Consider the following 15,269-nt stretch of genomic DNA (forward strand, 5'->3'; position numbering starts at 1 on the left):
AGAGACAACTCTCCACAAGAGGTCAAAATGACACAGAAATTAACAAGTAAAGGTCACCGTACGGCCTACAACAATGATCAAAGCCCATACCGCATATTCAGCTATAAAAGGCCACGAAATGACAATGTAACCACTCGACCACCCAGCGCCCATCACTTTCACCCGAAATGGATGAAAGGAGATATGGAATGAACCTGAACTCGGTGTATTACATTAACGTGCAGCTTTTTATCATGTTTTTTGTGCATATATTTCACAGTTTCAACTATAGATGATTATGGGTGGATTCTTGAGGTCCAGCAGCAAATTGATATATGCATATTCGTACAAGAACATGTTTAACCCCGCCGCATTTTTGCGCCTGTCCCAAGTCAGGAGCCTCTGGCCTTTGTTAGTCTTGTATTATTTTAATTTTAGTTTCTTGTGTACAATTTGGAAATTAGTATGGCGTAAATTATCACTGAACTAGTATATATTTGTTTAGGGGCCAGCTGAAGGACGCCTCCGGGTGCGGGAATTTCTCGCTACATTGAAGACCTGTTGGTGACCTTCTGCTGTTGTTTTTTTATTTGGTCGGGTTGTTGTCTCTTTGACACATTCCCCATTTCCATTCTCAATTTTGATGTGGTATGAATATTAACCCTGTTTTGTACTAGACCGACACCCTGAGCCGGACTTTTTAACATGCTAGTTCAAAAGGAAGCATTCCGAAGGAAGACATGTATTTCACCTTACCCGGACACATTTTTCTGATTCCGAGCCGACCAGCTTTTGCTCTTTATCCTTAATCCCGCGTGCTTATATAATTAGCTGGGAAGCAGCATGTAAATAAGAATTTTAAAGTCTTTGGTTTTGACCCGGCCGGGGTTCGAACCCACGACCTCTCTCACTCAAGGCGAACATACTACGACGAAAGTACCACCACTAGACATGCAGTAACCCGCAATATAAAAGGTTTCGTGGGAAGCCGCTCATATACTAGTATTCACCTCTAGACTCAATTAAACAGGGCTAACTTACCGACCATTGATATTTTTATGTGAGGGTGGGGGGCAAGTTGTTTTTTAAACGTTTGATTCTAAATTTCTTGAAAGAGATTTTATCTATTTCAGAAGGGAAGCGAAATAGTTTGTTTCTATTTAAAATGAGGAAAAAATAAAACAATGATGAAACTTAAAAAAAAAATAAACCATGTTTTTTGTTGTTTTTTTAATTTCGAAAAAGGAAATACACGTGCTCCTTCCCTCAAACTAGAGTCGGTGTCTAACACATTTATTTATTAATATATAATGTACAGATCATCTGTTTCAGCTTTGGATACAAGGATCTGACAACACGTCATTTTATTTTCTGTCCTTGTATATATTACATCAGCCAATGACATTTCAGCCTTCAAATTTTTGAAGGTGTGTATCAATCCAACAAAACCAGAGAATTGAGCGTTTTTAATCTGGTGTCTAAATGAACTTAAAACATGCACTGCATTTATTTATTTTTTACTGAGACCTGTTGTTCTCTTACATATAGAGAGTGGTGTTTTGGATTTCCAAAGTGAAGATTTACGGCAGCGGCTTTTAATATTTTGCGTTTATCCTGGAAACATAATAGATTTAAAAAAAACAAATAGTGCAATGTGTCTGAATATACTCTATAGTAAAGGTACTTTTTGGGCAGTTTTGGCTTTTCAGAGTTTTGTTGTTTTATTGGCTATTATCTTGATAACTAATAATAGAGAAATCTTTTCTTGCAAGGTATAGACAAGAACATATATAATCAAAGTACTGAAGTATGAAAATCGTTTGCGACTTCAGGGAACTAGTTTATTCTTATGTTGCACTGTTATACCACTTTCCAGGTTAGGGGGGGGGGGGGGGGGGGGGTCCCGCTAACATGTTTTACCCCGCCACATTATTTATGTATGTGCCTGTCCCAAGTCAGGAGCCTGTAATTCAGTGGTTGTCGTTTGTTTTTGTGTTACATATTTGTTTTTCGTTCATTTTTTTTTACATAAATAAGGCCGTTAATTTTCTCGTTTGAATTGTTTTACATTTTCTTATCGGGGCCTTTTATAGCTGACTATGCGGTATGGGCTTTGCTCATTGTTGAAGGCCGTACGATGACCTATAGTTGTTAATGTTTGTGTCATTTTGGTCTTTTGTGGATAGTTGTCTCATTGGCAATCATATCACATCTTCTTTTTTATATTAGTTTGGATTTGCCGTTTGTGGTTTCATTAATATTTACCACACCTTCATTCAATAATAGCATCAGATGAAAAATTCTCTGCTAGAAGAAATTGTTGAAACTAAATTTTCAGGTTTTAACAATTCAGATGAGCGAAACGAGGCGTAAAGATTGATGCCTACGGTTGACGAAGAATTCGCCATAACATTATACCGCGGCAAATTTATAACTATATAAAATTGAATGCCACTTTTCCTATCCCCTCTTTTTTTTTATTACAAATGACCGGTTCCTTATATGAGCCATTACTCTATCAGAGTCCGATTTATTCCCAATTGTTTGTGTCTATCTTGAGAATATATAAAGAGAAAGTCGAACAGCTAACCATGATCAGAAAGGCAATATTTACATAAATGAAAATACTAAACTTCGTGTATTATCTTCTTATAGAAAAATTGCTAACGTTAGGTATACCGAAATTGACAAATATAATGCCTTCCCTCGTTAAAACGATCATATAGCATGACATAAAAGAATTATTTATTCAATTCAATAACCTTAACCGTATTGAAGACTCCGTATGTTTATTATTAAAGATTTGCGATTTAAACAAAACTTTGCAATTCATATATATTTTTTACAATTTTCCAACAATATCAGATGTGATTTTTTTGCATCTTAAAACGAGGTACTAACATGCTAAGGTTTATCTCAAGTCTCAACCATTTTCCAAACGGTAGCAACAGATTTGATCCTAATTAGTAGTAACGGTTACTCCGCAGACGCAGATCGGAATCAGTTATGACGTAGACAGTAATCATTCTAATCGTAATCATGTTCATTGACCATAACGACGATGAAAGCACATCATATAATGACGTTTCGACATCATATAATGAAGTAAACCTAACCACATAATATAAGATTACAAGCACATAATATAATGACACAACCACATCATATAAAGATGTTTGCACGTAATATAAGGGAAACTGCACATCATATAATGATATGTACACATCATATAAGTATATTTGCACAGCATATAAGTATATTTGCACAGCATATAAGTATATTTGCACATCATATAAGGATCTTTCAACATAATATAACTATATTTGCACATCATATAAGGATCTTACAACATAATATAAGCATATTTTCACATCACATAAGAATGTTTGCACATCATATAAGTACATTTGCACATCATATAAGTATATTTGCACATCATATAAGTATATATGCGCATCATATAAGTATGTTTGCACATCATGTAATGATGTTTGCACATCATATAATGATGTTTGCACATCATATAAGGATATTTGCACATCATATGATGACAAGTGCACATCATATAAAGGTAAATGCACATCATATAAAGGTAAATGCACATCATATAAAGGTAAATGCACATCATATAAAGGTAAATGCACAACAGATAATGAAAAATGGGCATAATAAGACAGTGTTGGCGTTCCATAGTATGAGGTCAATACAGGATATATCGACCCAAAGAAGTATATCGACCTCGGACTTCGTCCTCAGTCAATATACTTCTTTCAGGTCAATATATCCTTGTATCGACCTCATACAAAGGCTATATTTGTATAATAATATGCATCAACCTGATTGATACAAACTCCGACAAAAATGTACAATTTTATGTCAATAAATACGTTACCATCATAAATTCTGAGTTCATCCATTTGCGCAAGTCTGACAGGCGGAAAACCCCAAAATAAAAATATCATCCAATGAGAAGAGGGATGACCAGTGCCCGTATAACCATGCCTTTATATCATCCATTTAATTTCCGCCTGCGCATCAAGACACACGTATTTTTTGTATTAGCATGATTAGTACATAACTTACAGAGAAGACTGAAGTTTTTTGTTTTTTCTATATTGAATATCGTAGGTATCCCCATACCATTATTTATTTGACAATTTTTGTTATTATATTGTTGTTATAAGTGTTTAACTTCATACTTATTTAATTATGGAGTTTAATGCTCCCAGTCCTTACGAGGCCATTACAGGTAATGATGTTTTCTTAGACGGTTCATTACCTTTTCCTGTGACCGTAACAGCGGTAGGGCAGGGAACCCCTCCTATTAGTAGTCAACTAACCGACGTTTTTACTTCGGTGACTACTAAGACCGGTCAACAGACCCTGCATGCAGGTTCTGTCGGTTATGATGGAGGTGTCCCTACCACTGCTACGGTTACACACACTTTTTCTAGGCCAGTTGACACCACAGGGTCCATTTCATCTTACCCTGGTATCTCTATGGGTTTGAACTTACCTGGTTCTAGAGCACCAGCGTCCTATTGTGGCTTAACTTTCCCGGCTTCGGCTAGTAATGCCATGTCATGGTCTAGACCTCCTTGGTCTCAGGGTTATCCTTATTCAGGCTTTTCTGGTCAGGGTTTTCATGGTCAAGGGTTTCCTGGTCAAGGTTTTCCTAATCAGGTTTTTCCTAGTCAGCCCTTTCCAGGTTTCTGGCCTTATTGTGGACCAACACCAGTTATTGTTCCACAGAGTACTACTCCTAATCTGTCAGTTCCTGCTCCTCCTGTAGCAGTGTCTAGTAGGGGTAGTAGTATATCTACCTGCTGCTCTGCCTACCTCTTCTGTTGGGCATCAGTCTAATCAGGTAGCTAACTCTGGCCCCGCCTTAGATGGGTTCAAGAGTATTTTGGATGATTTTCGTCAATCTATTTCTTCGGAATTGACTTCCTTTTCCAATCGCCTGTGTACACTAGAGAACATTGCCAATAAGTCAAGTTCTCCAGTGATTTCACTCCGTCCAGATCATGACATTGGAAGTGACCTGGAAGACAGTGATGAGGAGGAACGTTTTTCAGTTGCCCCAGGCAGCCAAGAAGAAGGGTTTACTTCGGATGAAGATGACAACTCAGTTCAGGTTTCTCAGATTGTTTCGCAACCTTCTGTTCCTGTGTCTTTATCTTCATCTGTAATTGGTCAGTCTTCTACCAATTCTGGTAAAGAACCAGAGACTGAAGATGCTCCTTCCTCCTTGAAGGATCTCAGAGATTCTGTCTATACAATCATGAGAGATGTCAACAAGGTGCCTTTTCAGTCACCTCCCAGACCCAAGAAACTAACCTCCACATTTGAGGCTTCATGTGGTCTGCCTGTAGACGATAATAAATCTCATAGTAGTTTTCCACAGTCTAATCATATGTCCAACTCTTTGCAGATCATTAATGATGGGATTGTGTCTAATGAGTCCCAATTTTCCCAGGTTAGTGGTTTCGGTCTGGCCTCATTCTCTGAGCAGTTCCGCTCTAAGGATTATGAAATTTTTGACTCTACTTTGGGCAAACTAGTACCCAAATGTGACAAAGTTTTATCATCTACTATTTCTTCTAAACCCGCCGATGGACTGCGTCTTACTCAGTCTGTTTGGTCTAAAACAGAGAATCTTCTTAGAAACGCTTCTCATGTTCTAGGCACTGCTGAACATTTCTTATCAGCAGTTGCCCCAGTTCTTAAAGACTCTTCTCTTCCACCAGAGGTCAAACCTTTCCTATTACAGGTAGACAAGGCTTTGGGTGTCTCCCAATTGCTGATTATGGGTTCCATCGCCAACTGCACCTTATCCAAAAGATCTGAAATTATGGAGAAGGCAGATAATCTTAAGGATGCTTTAATCAAGTCTCCTTTGGATGAGAAGATATTTGGGTTACCACTTGATGAGGTACAGAAACATCTCAATCAAACTCCAGTCCCAGTGAAGGTAAATGTATCTGTTTCGGGAAATAATTCTAAGCGAGGTAGTTATTCTTCTGCTGGAGGCTCATCTTATAATTCTCAGGAGAAGAGGAGAAAAATCACTAATGATGGAGGTAATAAACCTAAGAAATCTTCAATCCCTAGGTCTAAACCTAACAGTTTTAAGAGAGGTGGCAAGAGGGCCAACCCCTCTTCCTAGGAAGTTGCCCCCTCGTACGTTACTGTCAGAACCCAATCCAGAGATGTACTACAAAACTCCTCTTTCTCAATTACCAGTACGGGGGAGGTTAACTCATTTTCTAAAAAAATGGATAAGTATTACCTCAGATTGTTGGGTTCTGTCAGTAATTCGAGGGGGATTGACTCTTCAATTCAAAGAACAACCACCTCTTTCACCTGTTCCTATCCCACTGTCCAATACTCAAGATCCACAGAAATTTCTTCTTCTGTCAACAGAAGTAGAGACTCTTTTGACAAAGAGGGCAGTGGAGGAAGTCCCTGTATCTTCAATAGATCCAGGTTTCTATTCTCGTCTCTTCCTTGTATCGAAGAAGACCGGAGGAATGAGACCGGTCATCGATTTGTCTATCCTCAACTCTTATATGATTATTCCCCATTTCAAAATGGAGACCAATCGTTCAATAAGAGCTTCTATTCTTCCAGGTATGTGGACAACATCCCTGGACCTGACGGACGCTTATTTTCATGTCCCAGTTTGCCATTCATACCGCAAATTCCTTCGGTTTGTTTGGAACAAAAGGGTTTACCAGTTCAGGGCTCTCCCTTTTGGTCTGTCAACTGCACCACTAGCTTTCACCAAACTTATGCAGGTAGCAATTGCTCACCTTCATTCACAGGCTATTCAGATTCATTCTTACCTGGACGACTCACTGATCAAGGAACTTTCTCCCGAGAAACTCTATCTCAATACAGATGTAGTCATCAGATTGCTGCTCTCTCTGGGGTTTCTCATTTCTTGGAAAAAGTCGGACCTTATTCCGTCTCAGGACTTTATTTTCCTAGGCGAACATTACCTTACTCATCAGTGCATAGTTCGACCTCCTCAGGAAAAGTTTCAGAATCTTTGTTCAAAAATTCATCTGTTTCTATCTCAAAAAACAGTCACTGCTCGCCAGTTTTCACAACTGCTAGGTCTCTTGAATTCTCTAGCCGATGTTGTTCCACTTGGTCGCCTTCACATTCGACCTCTTCAATTTTATCTACACCAACATTGGCTCCCAGCTACACAGAATTGGGAGTTTCCAGTTCCAATCATTCATCAGGAATTGTGTCCTCATTTGGTTTGGTGGACTTCTCAAGCAAACGTTTTGAGAGGCCAACTTCTGTCCTCTCCAGTCCCAAATCAGACTCTGTTCACAGATGCCTCCAACCTCGGTTGGGGAGCTTATCTGGAAGGTCTTTCAGTGTCAGGAGTGTGGACTCCAGATCTTTTGAAGGAACACATCAACATACTAGAAATGAAGGCAGTGCTTCTTGCCCTGTCTCATTTTCAGTCCCTACTGCAGAACAAATCTCTGGTTCTAGCAACGGACAACACCACTGTGGTGGCTTATTTGCGAAACCAAGGGGGAACTCATTGTTACGAGCTGTATCTTTTAGCAAGAGAAATCCTTCTTCTTTGCAATCAACTTCATCTACAGATTGTAGTTCGTCATGTCCCAGGGAAACTCAATGTGTTAGCAGATGCTCTGTCAAGAACACTTACTCCAGTCAATACAGAGTGGGAACTTCTACAATCAGTATTTCAGGCAATAACACTGCAGTGGGGGTCTCCCCATGTAGACCTGTTTGCAACGAGCCTCAATTACAAAATTCAAGTGGTCATGTCTCCTGTACCAGATCCGAAAGCTTACGCAGTGGACTGCATGAGTGTTCCTTGGGACGGGATGTTCGCTTACGCTTTCCCATCGTTCAGATTTCTGTCACAAGTTCTTCGGAAGATCTCAGCAGAGCAAGGGTTGATCATTCTTATTGCTCCAGCTTGGCCCAAACAAGCCTGGTTTCCAGATCTTCTTCATCTATCCTGTGCTCGTCCACTGGTTCTACCAGTACGACACAATCTTTTGTCCCAGTTCAAGGGCAAGATACTTCATCCCAATCCAGAGAAGCTACATCTGTTCGCGTGGCTTCTCTCAGGGATAGCTTCAAGGAGAGAGGTTTTTCTGAATTTGCAGCCAGACATCTCTCCAGGGCAGTCAGAGATTCCACTAACATCGTCTATGAAGCCAAGTGGACTATCTTCAGTAGTTGGTGTAGTGGGAAGGAAATTGATCCTTTCCAAATTTCTGTACAACAACTAGCAGACTTTCTGATCCACCTTTTTGAAGAGAAAGGATTATCTCCCTCTACTATTAAAGGCTATAGATCAGCTATTTCTAGGACGATTCTACTGTCTGGAGGTCCAGATTTTGGTAATGATGAATTCATTTCTCTTTTAGTTAAGAATTTCACTCTTGAACGCCCTAGACAGAGAGTTTTAATCCCGTCTTGGAATTTGAGTCTTGTTTTATCAGCTTTAAAAAACCATCCTTTTGAACCTGCGGAAAAGGTTGAAATCAAGTTTTTGTCGTATAAGTGTTGTTTCCTTCTTGCCTTAGCTTCTGGTAGAAGAAGAAGTGAAATTCATGCTTTTTCCACTGCTGACTACTGCCTTCGTTTTAATAGGGATAAGTCATCTGTTACCCTATTAACGGATCCAGCTTTTTTAGCCAAAAATCAAATTCCTGGTAGAGGTTCAGAACCGATAGTGATTCCAGCCCTTCCTGTTGATTCAAGTTCTAAAGTACTCTGTCCTATCCGAGTCTTACTTTTATATCTTCAGAGAACTCAAAGTCTCCGCACCTCCTCAAATTCCAGGTTATTTATTCCTATTAACAAAGGAAAACAAGATTTGTCTGTTAAAACCATTTCATCTTGGATCTGTAAAACTATTCAATTAGCTTACAGTTTTTCTAATGAAGAACTTCTGAATAGTATGCATATTAAAGCCCATGATGTTAGAGCTATTTCTACCTCCTGGGCCCTGTTTAATAATGCTTCTTTAGAGGAAGTCTTATCTGCAGGTTTCTGGAGAACTGAAAATTCTTTCATTTCTCATTATCTGCAGTCTGCTACTCAAGCTCAGAGTTTGTACTCCTTAGGACCTTTAGTTTCCGCACAAAGAGTTGTTTTTCCTCCTGCATCTTCTGGTTCAGGGGATTCAGCTTTGTGTTAGATTCTATATTTCACTCAGAATTTATGATGGTAACGTATTTATTGACATAAAATTGTACATTTTTAAAGTAAAATGAGATTTTATTAAATAAATACTTACCTTCATAAATTAAAGGTCCCTCCCAACCTCCCCTTCATCCCCTGTTTTTTTCCTATGGCTTCATGCTTATGTTGGAAAATTAAATGGATGATATAAAGGCATGGTTATACGGGCACTGGTCATCCCTCTTCTCATTGGATGATATTTTTATTTTGGGGTTTTCCGCCTGTCAGACTTGCGCAGATGGATGCACTCAGAATTTATGATGGTAAGTATTTATTTAATAAAATCTCATTTTACTTTAAAAATGTACAATTTAATTAAAAGCAAAGCATGTGGTATTCAATATTTTAATTTGTAATTTTCTGTTCTAAAATATTTGTATATCAACTGAGATTCTTATTGTTATTTTTCTTTACAGAGGTGATGATGAAGATAATATAATATCTATAAACTGTTTAAAAATAGTGTTTGATGAAGAATTACAATTAACATTATACCGACATTGGTCGTTGTTTGACAGTATATGTCATTCTGTCAACTTGGCTTGTAAATTCAAAGTATGGACATTAAAGGGACAAAAAAGATTACATGAATTTTTAGCTGAAATGGGGTGAGTATTATTTCCTTTGAAAATCATTATTTTTCTCATATTAGATCTATCAGTGTCAGAATGACCACAATATTCAAATCCATGAAAAAAAATCCACAACTTTATGCCCTACACATTTTGGTCACTATTCCCAACATTTTCTGAAAATAAGATTGAGATCTATAGATAAGTTTTCATGTCAAGCTTTATATTTCCTGCCCAAAATATAATGTTAACCTGCCCTTTAATTGCTTTAAAACTAAAAATGTCTTTTCAAAAATGCCAAAAATAGATTTGTTCATATTAATGCAATTAGTGTTTCCAGTAAGATTGTTTCCTCTTGTGTAAACTCTGTAATTAACTGACAATGTACATAACCCCTATGTTATGGTTTTTATCACCTTTCTTTAGTAAACATTCATAATAAAACTTGCTTTGTAAACACTTATAATTAATGACTTTGATTTATTTCAGAATGCCATTGAGTCAGTGCAAACAAAAATTTTCTTCAATGGAATCAACTTTACGACATAACATAAAACAGATGATTCAAGATCACATGACAAAATATGGGTAAGAAGACGGCTTACAATTATAACATGTTACTTTAATGAAGGAAAAAGCATTTTGACTGAGATTATTGCTGGAATTTGTGAACAAAATTTAGAATTAAACCCCTGCTTAGAAATCACTATTTGCCTTTTAAAGATACAATGATAACAACAATCATATCTTCAAGGATAAAATTGATGCATGTGATATGTTACATGTTGTCCATGATTTTGTACAGCTTGATCTATCCACATTAGTATTATTAAACTATTAAGGTGGTACCTAACACTTTCACTAAAATTAATTTGGCTCGTTTAATTTTCATTAAATTTTGACAAAGTATTTACTTTGACCCTTTTGACAAAAATATAAAAATTTAAAAAATTTTTAACCAACCGTTTTATCAGAAAAATTACACTGGTTATATAGCAGTTTGACAAACACCAATTTTGATCATTAAGAAGCTTAATATTCCATTAACACCACAACGTAATTAAAACGTTTAGCTGACTTTACAGAGTTATCTCCCTGTAGCGTTAGGTACCACCTTAAATTTATCATAATATTTGATTGGCAGTAGTTTGCTTGTGGATGATACTTATATTTTGTGTGAACATTGTCGTTATTTCACAATACATCAGACAACAAAACACGCAAATATTCAAATTCATTTTCTTTCTTATTGAATACTGTAAACAGGGAAATTTTCGCGGTAAGCATTGAACCGCGAAAATATAAAGTTAACTCTTTTTATTCAATTTACTTTTACAAATCATGACTTAGACGGAGAGTTGCCTCATTGGCACTCATACCAGCTTCTTATATCTACATATGTGGATAGAATATCTATAGGACTATTGTATACAATTGATTTTATAGACGACATATATATAACTGAAATCATAACTGTATATCGTAATGAAAAGCAATGTTAGAAGTCATGTCTTTAAGTCAAATCAGTAATCTCATAAGCGATCATTATGTATATTGTTATGTAAACAACACGCATTACCATTATGTTAATGACACATGTCAATCAGTAATAAAAGTATCACCTCGTTGAATCTACTATACAGATTAATCAGATCAAACAATCGAAAAACTAGCATTAATCCTGACAGCATTTTATTCTAATTCAATCCTAATTAGGTCTACTTTTCTAATATTGTGTATGTGTTTTTACAAGGAAAACATGACACACGTTTAATCTACTTTAACATTAACATGATTAATAAACCGAAAACAGAAGATTTATGATTGATTTAATAACTTGATTTAGGATATATTATAGCTGTTCACTTTTGAAAATCATTTATGAAAATATTTATATAGACCACAGGGAAATCGCGAATTCTAAACGACGCGAACTTGGATTGTGTTAGTAAATCGCGAAATAAAGACGGCGCAAAAATTTCCCGGTTTACAGTAATGATGCTCCATCATACAAAAGATTCATCTTATTAAAGTTATTTAAGAAAGGATATGCAATACGATATTGTACTGAATATAAGATCTTGTATGACTTTCTATTTATTTTGACAGTTTAACAAACCAGGATGTTGTGATACCATCATTTTCAGCCCAGTATGGTTATAAAAATAAATTATGTGCAGCTGACTATGTGTTGGCGTGTGTCGCTACACTAGAAAATATAGTAAGTATACTTCTGAAGTTTGAATGACACAATTTATCATATGTGGTACAATTTTAAGACTTTCTTTATTAAAGGCAGAAATCTTGTTATAATTTGTGGAGAGAAGATATGTCAGAGGTAAAAATCAATGAGATAAAAATATAACATCACAAAAACCTAGAAACATTGAGAGGTTAGAAAAAGGTTTTAAAAATAGCCAATACTTTGTATCAGGCTCTAAGATAAGAAAAGCAAGACTCAAACTGCATCGGTCAACAAATGATGAACTCTTGTACTCAGGAAAATATAAAGGCTAAGTTGACCTTTAAAAGTCTTAATATTAAGTTGCAAACAAGAAAAACAGTACAGGTTTGAAATAGGACAGACATAACAAATCTATAACTGTTTTTGAGATAAACCTGTTGTAAATTAAAAAAATAATGTTTTAATAATTTCTTTCATTTAATTACATTTATTTACTATAAAAATACTATTTGTTTGTATCTTTCAGGGAAATTCAACCATTTCTAAAAGGGAGATTCCCAAACCAGGAAAAAGGGGGTTGGGTTCTAAATATAACTCCCCTTTCAAATGTATTGATCATTAAAAAAAGGGGGGGGTTCCTATCCTGGAAACTCTTCCCCCCTTCTGGATCCATCACTGACTTTTGTGATTTTTGTATGTTTATTTTTACTTTTGTTTATAGCATGTTGGTCATTTGTATCAAACATTTATATTAAATTGTTTATTTTCATCTTGTACATTTCAGGATAAAAATAAGAGTGCTACAGATAACTTTTTAAGTGCATTAGATATTCTACAAAGGTAATTATATAAATATTTTTGTTGGTTTTAAATGAACAATTAGATTTGGAAAAAAAAACTTACACCATGCTTGATATTACAAAAGATTGGTTAGACAGAAGTAGGATTTTTTTCAAGGTTTGATGTGTTTCATGGGGCCAGAATTAAAATTTAGTTTGTTTCCCTTGCCCTGACCGACTGAGAAAATAGCCGCCGACTCAAAAAAAAAATTGAGTTCCGAGTTCAATTTTTTTCTTTTTTTTAATATCTTGAGTACGACCAGATCAAGTAAAACTTGCTGTCATGGTAGACAGGTTCTCTGTTTGTTTCTGATAACTAGAGTGACTCAGACAGGAGTCCAGATACCCCATGGATTTTCCTAGCATTCCGCATGCTCTGGTCCTCGGCAAAACTCCTTATTTTTTTGGAAGCAAAATTCCCAAATGATCACAAAATTCATTTATTATTCATGACAGAGATATTTATTTAGTTCAACAGTAGCTTTAAAACCAGGCCGGAAACAGATAAGGCTAAAAATCTGGGTTTGCTGATCAAGTACAATGTAGTTTCAGTTTAATTTGTCAAAGAAACAAGATGCTGAGATCAAACATCAGACAATTCGGTTTAGTTTGGGATTTCAGATTTTTAAGACTTCAATAACTTTGTCAAACCATTAAAGATTTTTTTTAAAACATGGACAGAAGCTTTTGAATGGTCAAAAGACAATATCCAGTATCCCATTCATTACAAAAAAAGATACCCTCTATCAAGTACTCAGGGCTTTCCATTGAAATTGAAGTAGAAGGCTCAATTCAAATAATAGCCGGCTGTAACATGCGTTCAGCAAAGCCGGACGCCCACCAAGCTGTAAGCTTGGTGCTATATGGCAGGGGGTCTGGGGGCCGCTGAAGGCCCCCAGAAGCTCTGGCATAAATAGAGCAAAATCCTGCATTCTCGCAATCTCCTGGCACCTAATTTCATCTTTCAAATGACCATTTTTTATGTATGAATTAAATTAAAGAAAAAAAACAAAAAAATCTCAAAGAAATTTCTTTTTTTTTTGTTATAGTTTTTTATTTTATTACCTTATGCTTAAAATTCATTTACTTTTATAGGAGTTTTATTTATATAATAATTCGGTTTGTTAGAAATCTTGATCGATTTATTTTGCATAACTACGTGCATTTGTAAACAAATGACCCCCCTTTTCTCTATAAAGACTGTTACACGTATTTAAATCATACAATTGTTTCTCAAGCATTGACAGAAAATTGATATATCCTCTGATTTTCGCTTTTTTTTGTATACTGTTCAATAAGTCGGATACATAAATCATTTGGAAATGTTATTTATTTGAGGCTGACAATATTCTACTTTCGTTTTTGACCTTGATTCTCTGAACACCACGTGGGTTTTGAAAAATGAACTTCAAAACTTTTTTAAAGATACTGTTTTCCAGATTCTGTACAATATGATCTACTATATTTTCTTTAATTTGACTGCTATTATTCCATAACATAAGATTGCCATCCTATCTGATTGTCTTCACGTTTTAAAAGCCCCCCCAAAAAAAAGCCAACGAGTTAATGACCATCGGAACGTCTCTATTGTTATCGTTCAATGACCACTGGAACGTCTCTCTTGTTATCTTTGAAAAGAAACGATGCATTCTGACTTTAAATAGACAACCAATCAGTGACCTGAATTCATGTGAACTATATTTAGCCCAAGGTAAACACTGATTTTCATCCTTGTTTATCGTGACCGCGACTTTGCGACAAGACGTCTCTCGGCTGCCTGTAAACATTTGAAAAAGATATTTTTGTCTTTTTGAATTTATATTTTTGTCAGTGAAGTAGCCGGCACTGGAATCTACCGCAAGCGGCGGATTTCCCCCGGCTACCGGCTTCAATGGAAAGCCCTGAGTACTAAATGCTGTTGATATTAATTAAAAGCTAAAAGTGTTTTCTATTTCTAGATTTTATGTTTATCAATCATTTGTCAGTGGTAGTATATTTTTTTGCCTCTTACAGAGTACCTGTTTATGGTAATAACAAACTTTCTGTTTCCAGAGTAAATGTAGCTTCCCTAGAGAAGGCAGTAGAATTGGCCAAGAAACAGACACAAGCCATAGTAACCCAAGTTCAGACATTTCTAGACATGCATCAGGTCATATCTGCTGGTCCATTCTTGTATGCTTTTATACAAGAGGTAATTAGTCATACTCATAAAAAACAATTGTTAACAAGAAACTGTTTGTCTGTCTGATGTAACAGTTTCTATTAGTCTGCAGCAGAGTACTGCATGAATTCAAATTTAACAAAAGAGCCTGGAAACCACGACATTTTAAACAGTTGACAGCCTAGTACAATATGTAAGCATAAACAATAGAGGGATTTGTCTTTAAGGCTAGTACCATATTACACATTGCAAAGTAAAGAAATGGGATTTATTTTGAGCAGAAG

The 15,269-nt window shown here is 36.1% G+C and overlaps 1 protein-coding gene across 1 annotated transcript in view; it reads left to right on the top strand.

Moving 5' to 3' along the window:
- LOC143075327 (cell division control protein 45 homolog) overlaps positions 1–15,269 on the top strand; it is a 40,109-nt gene that overhangs the window by 18,225 nt on the left and 6,615 nt on the right. The window contains exons 10-14 of the mRNA XM_076250714.1: positions 9,645–9,836; positions 10,290–10,388; positions 11,910–12,021; positions 12,770–12,825; positions 14,877–15,015. Coding sequence (XP_076106829.1) covers positions 9,645–9,836; positions 10,290–10,388; positions 11,910–12,021; positions 12,770–12,825; positions 14,877–15,015 — 598 coding nt within the window. The remainder of the gene's footprint in view (positions 1–9,644; positions 9,837–10,289; positions 10,389–11,909; positions 12,022–12,769; positions 12,826–14,876; positions 15,016–15,269) is intronic.

Source organism: Mytilus galloprovincialis, chromosome 5, assembly GCF_965363235.1.
Source record: "Mytilus galloprovincialis chromosome 5, xbMytGall1.hap1.1, whole genome shotgun sequence".
NCBI classification, from domain to species: domain Eukaryota; kingdom Metazoa; phylum Mollusca; class Bivalvia; order Mytilida; family Mytilidae; genus Mytilus; species Mytilus galloprovincialis.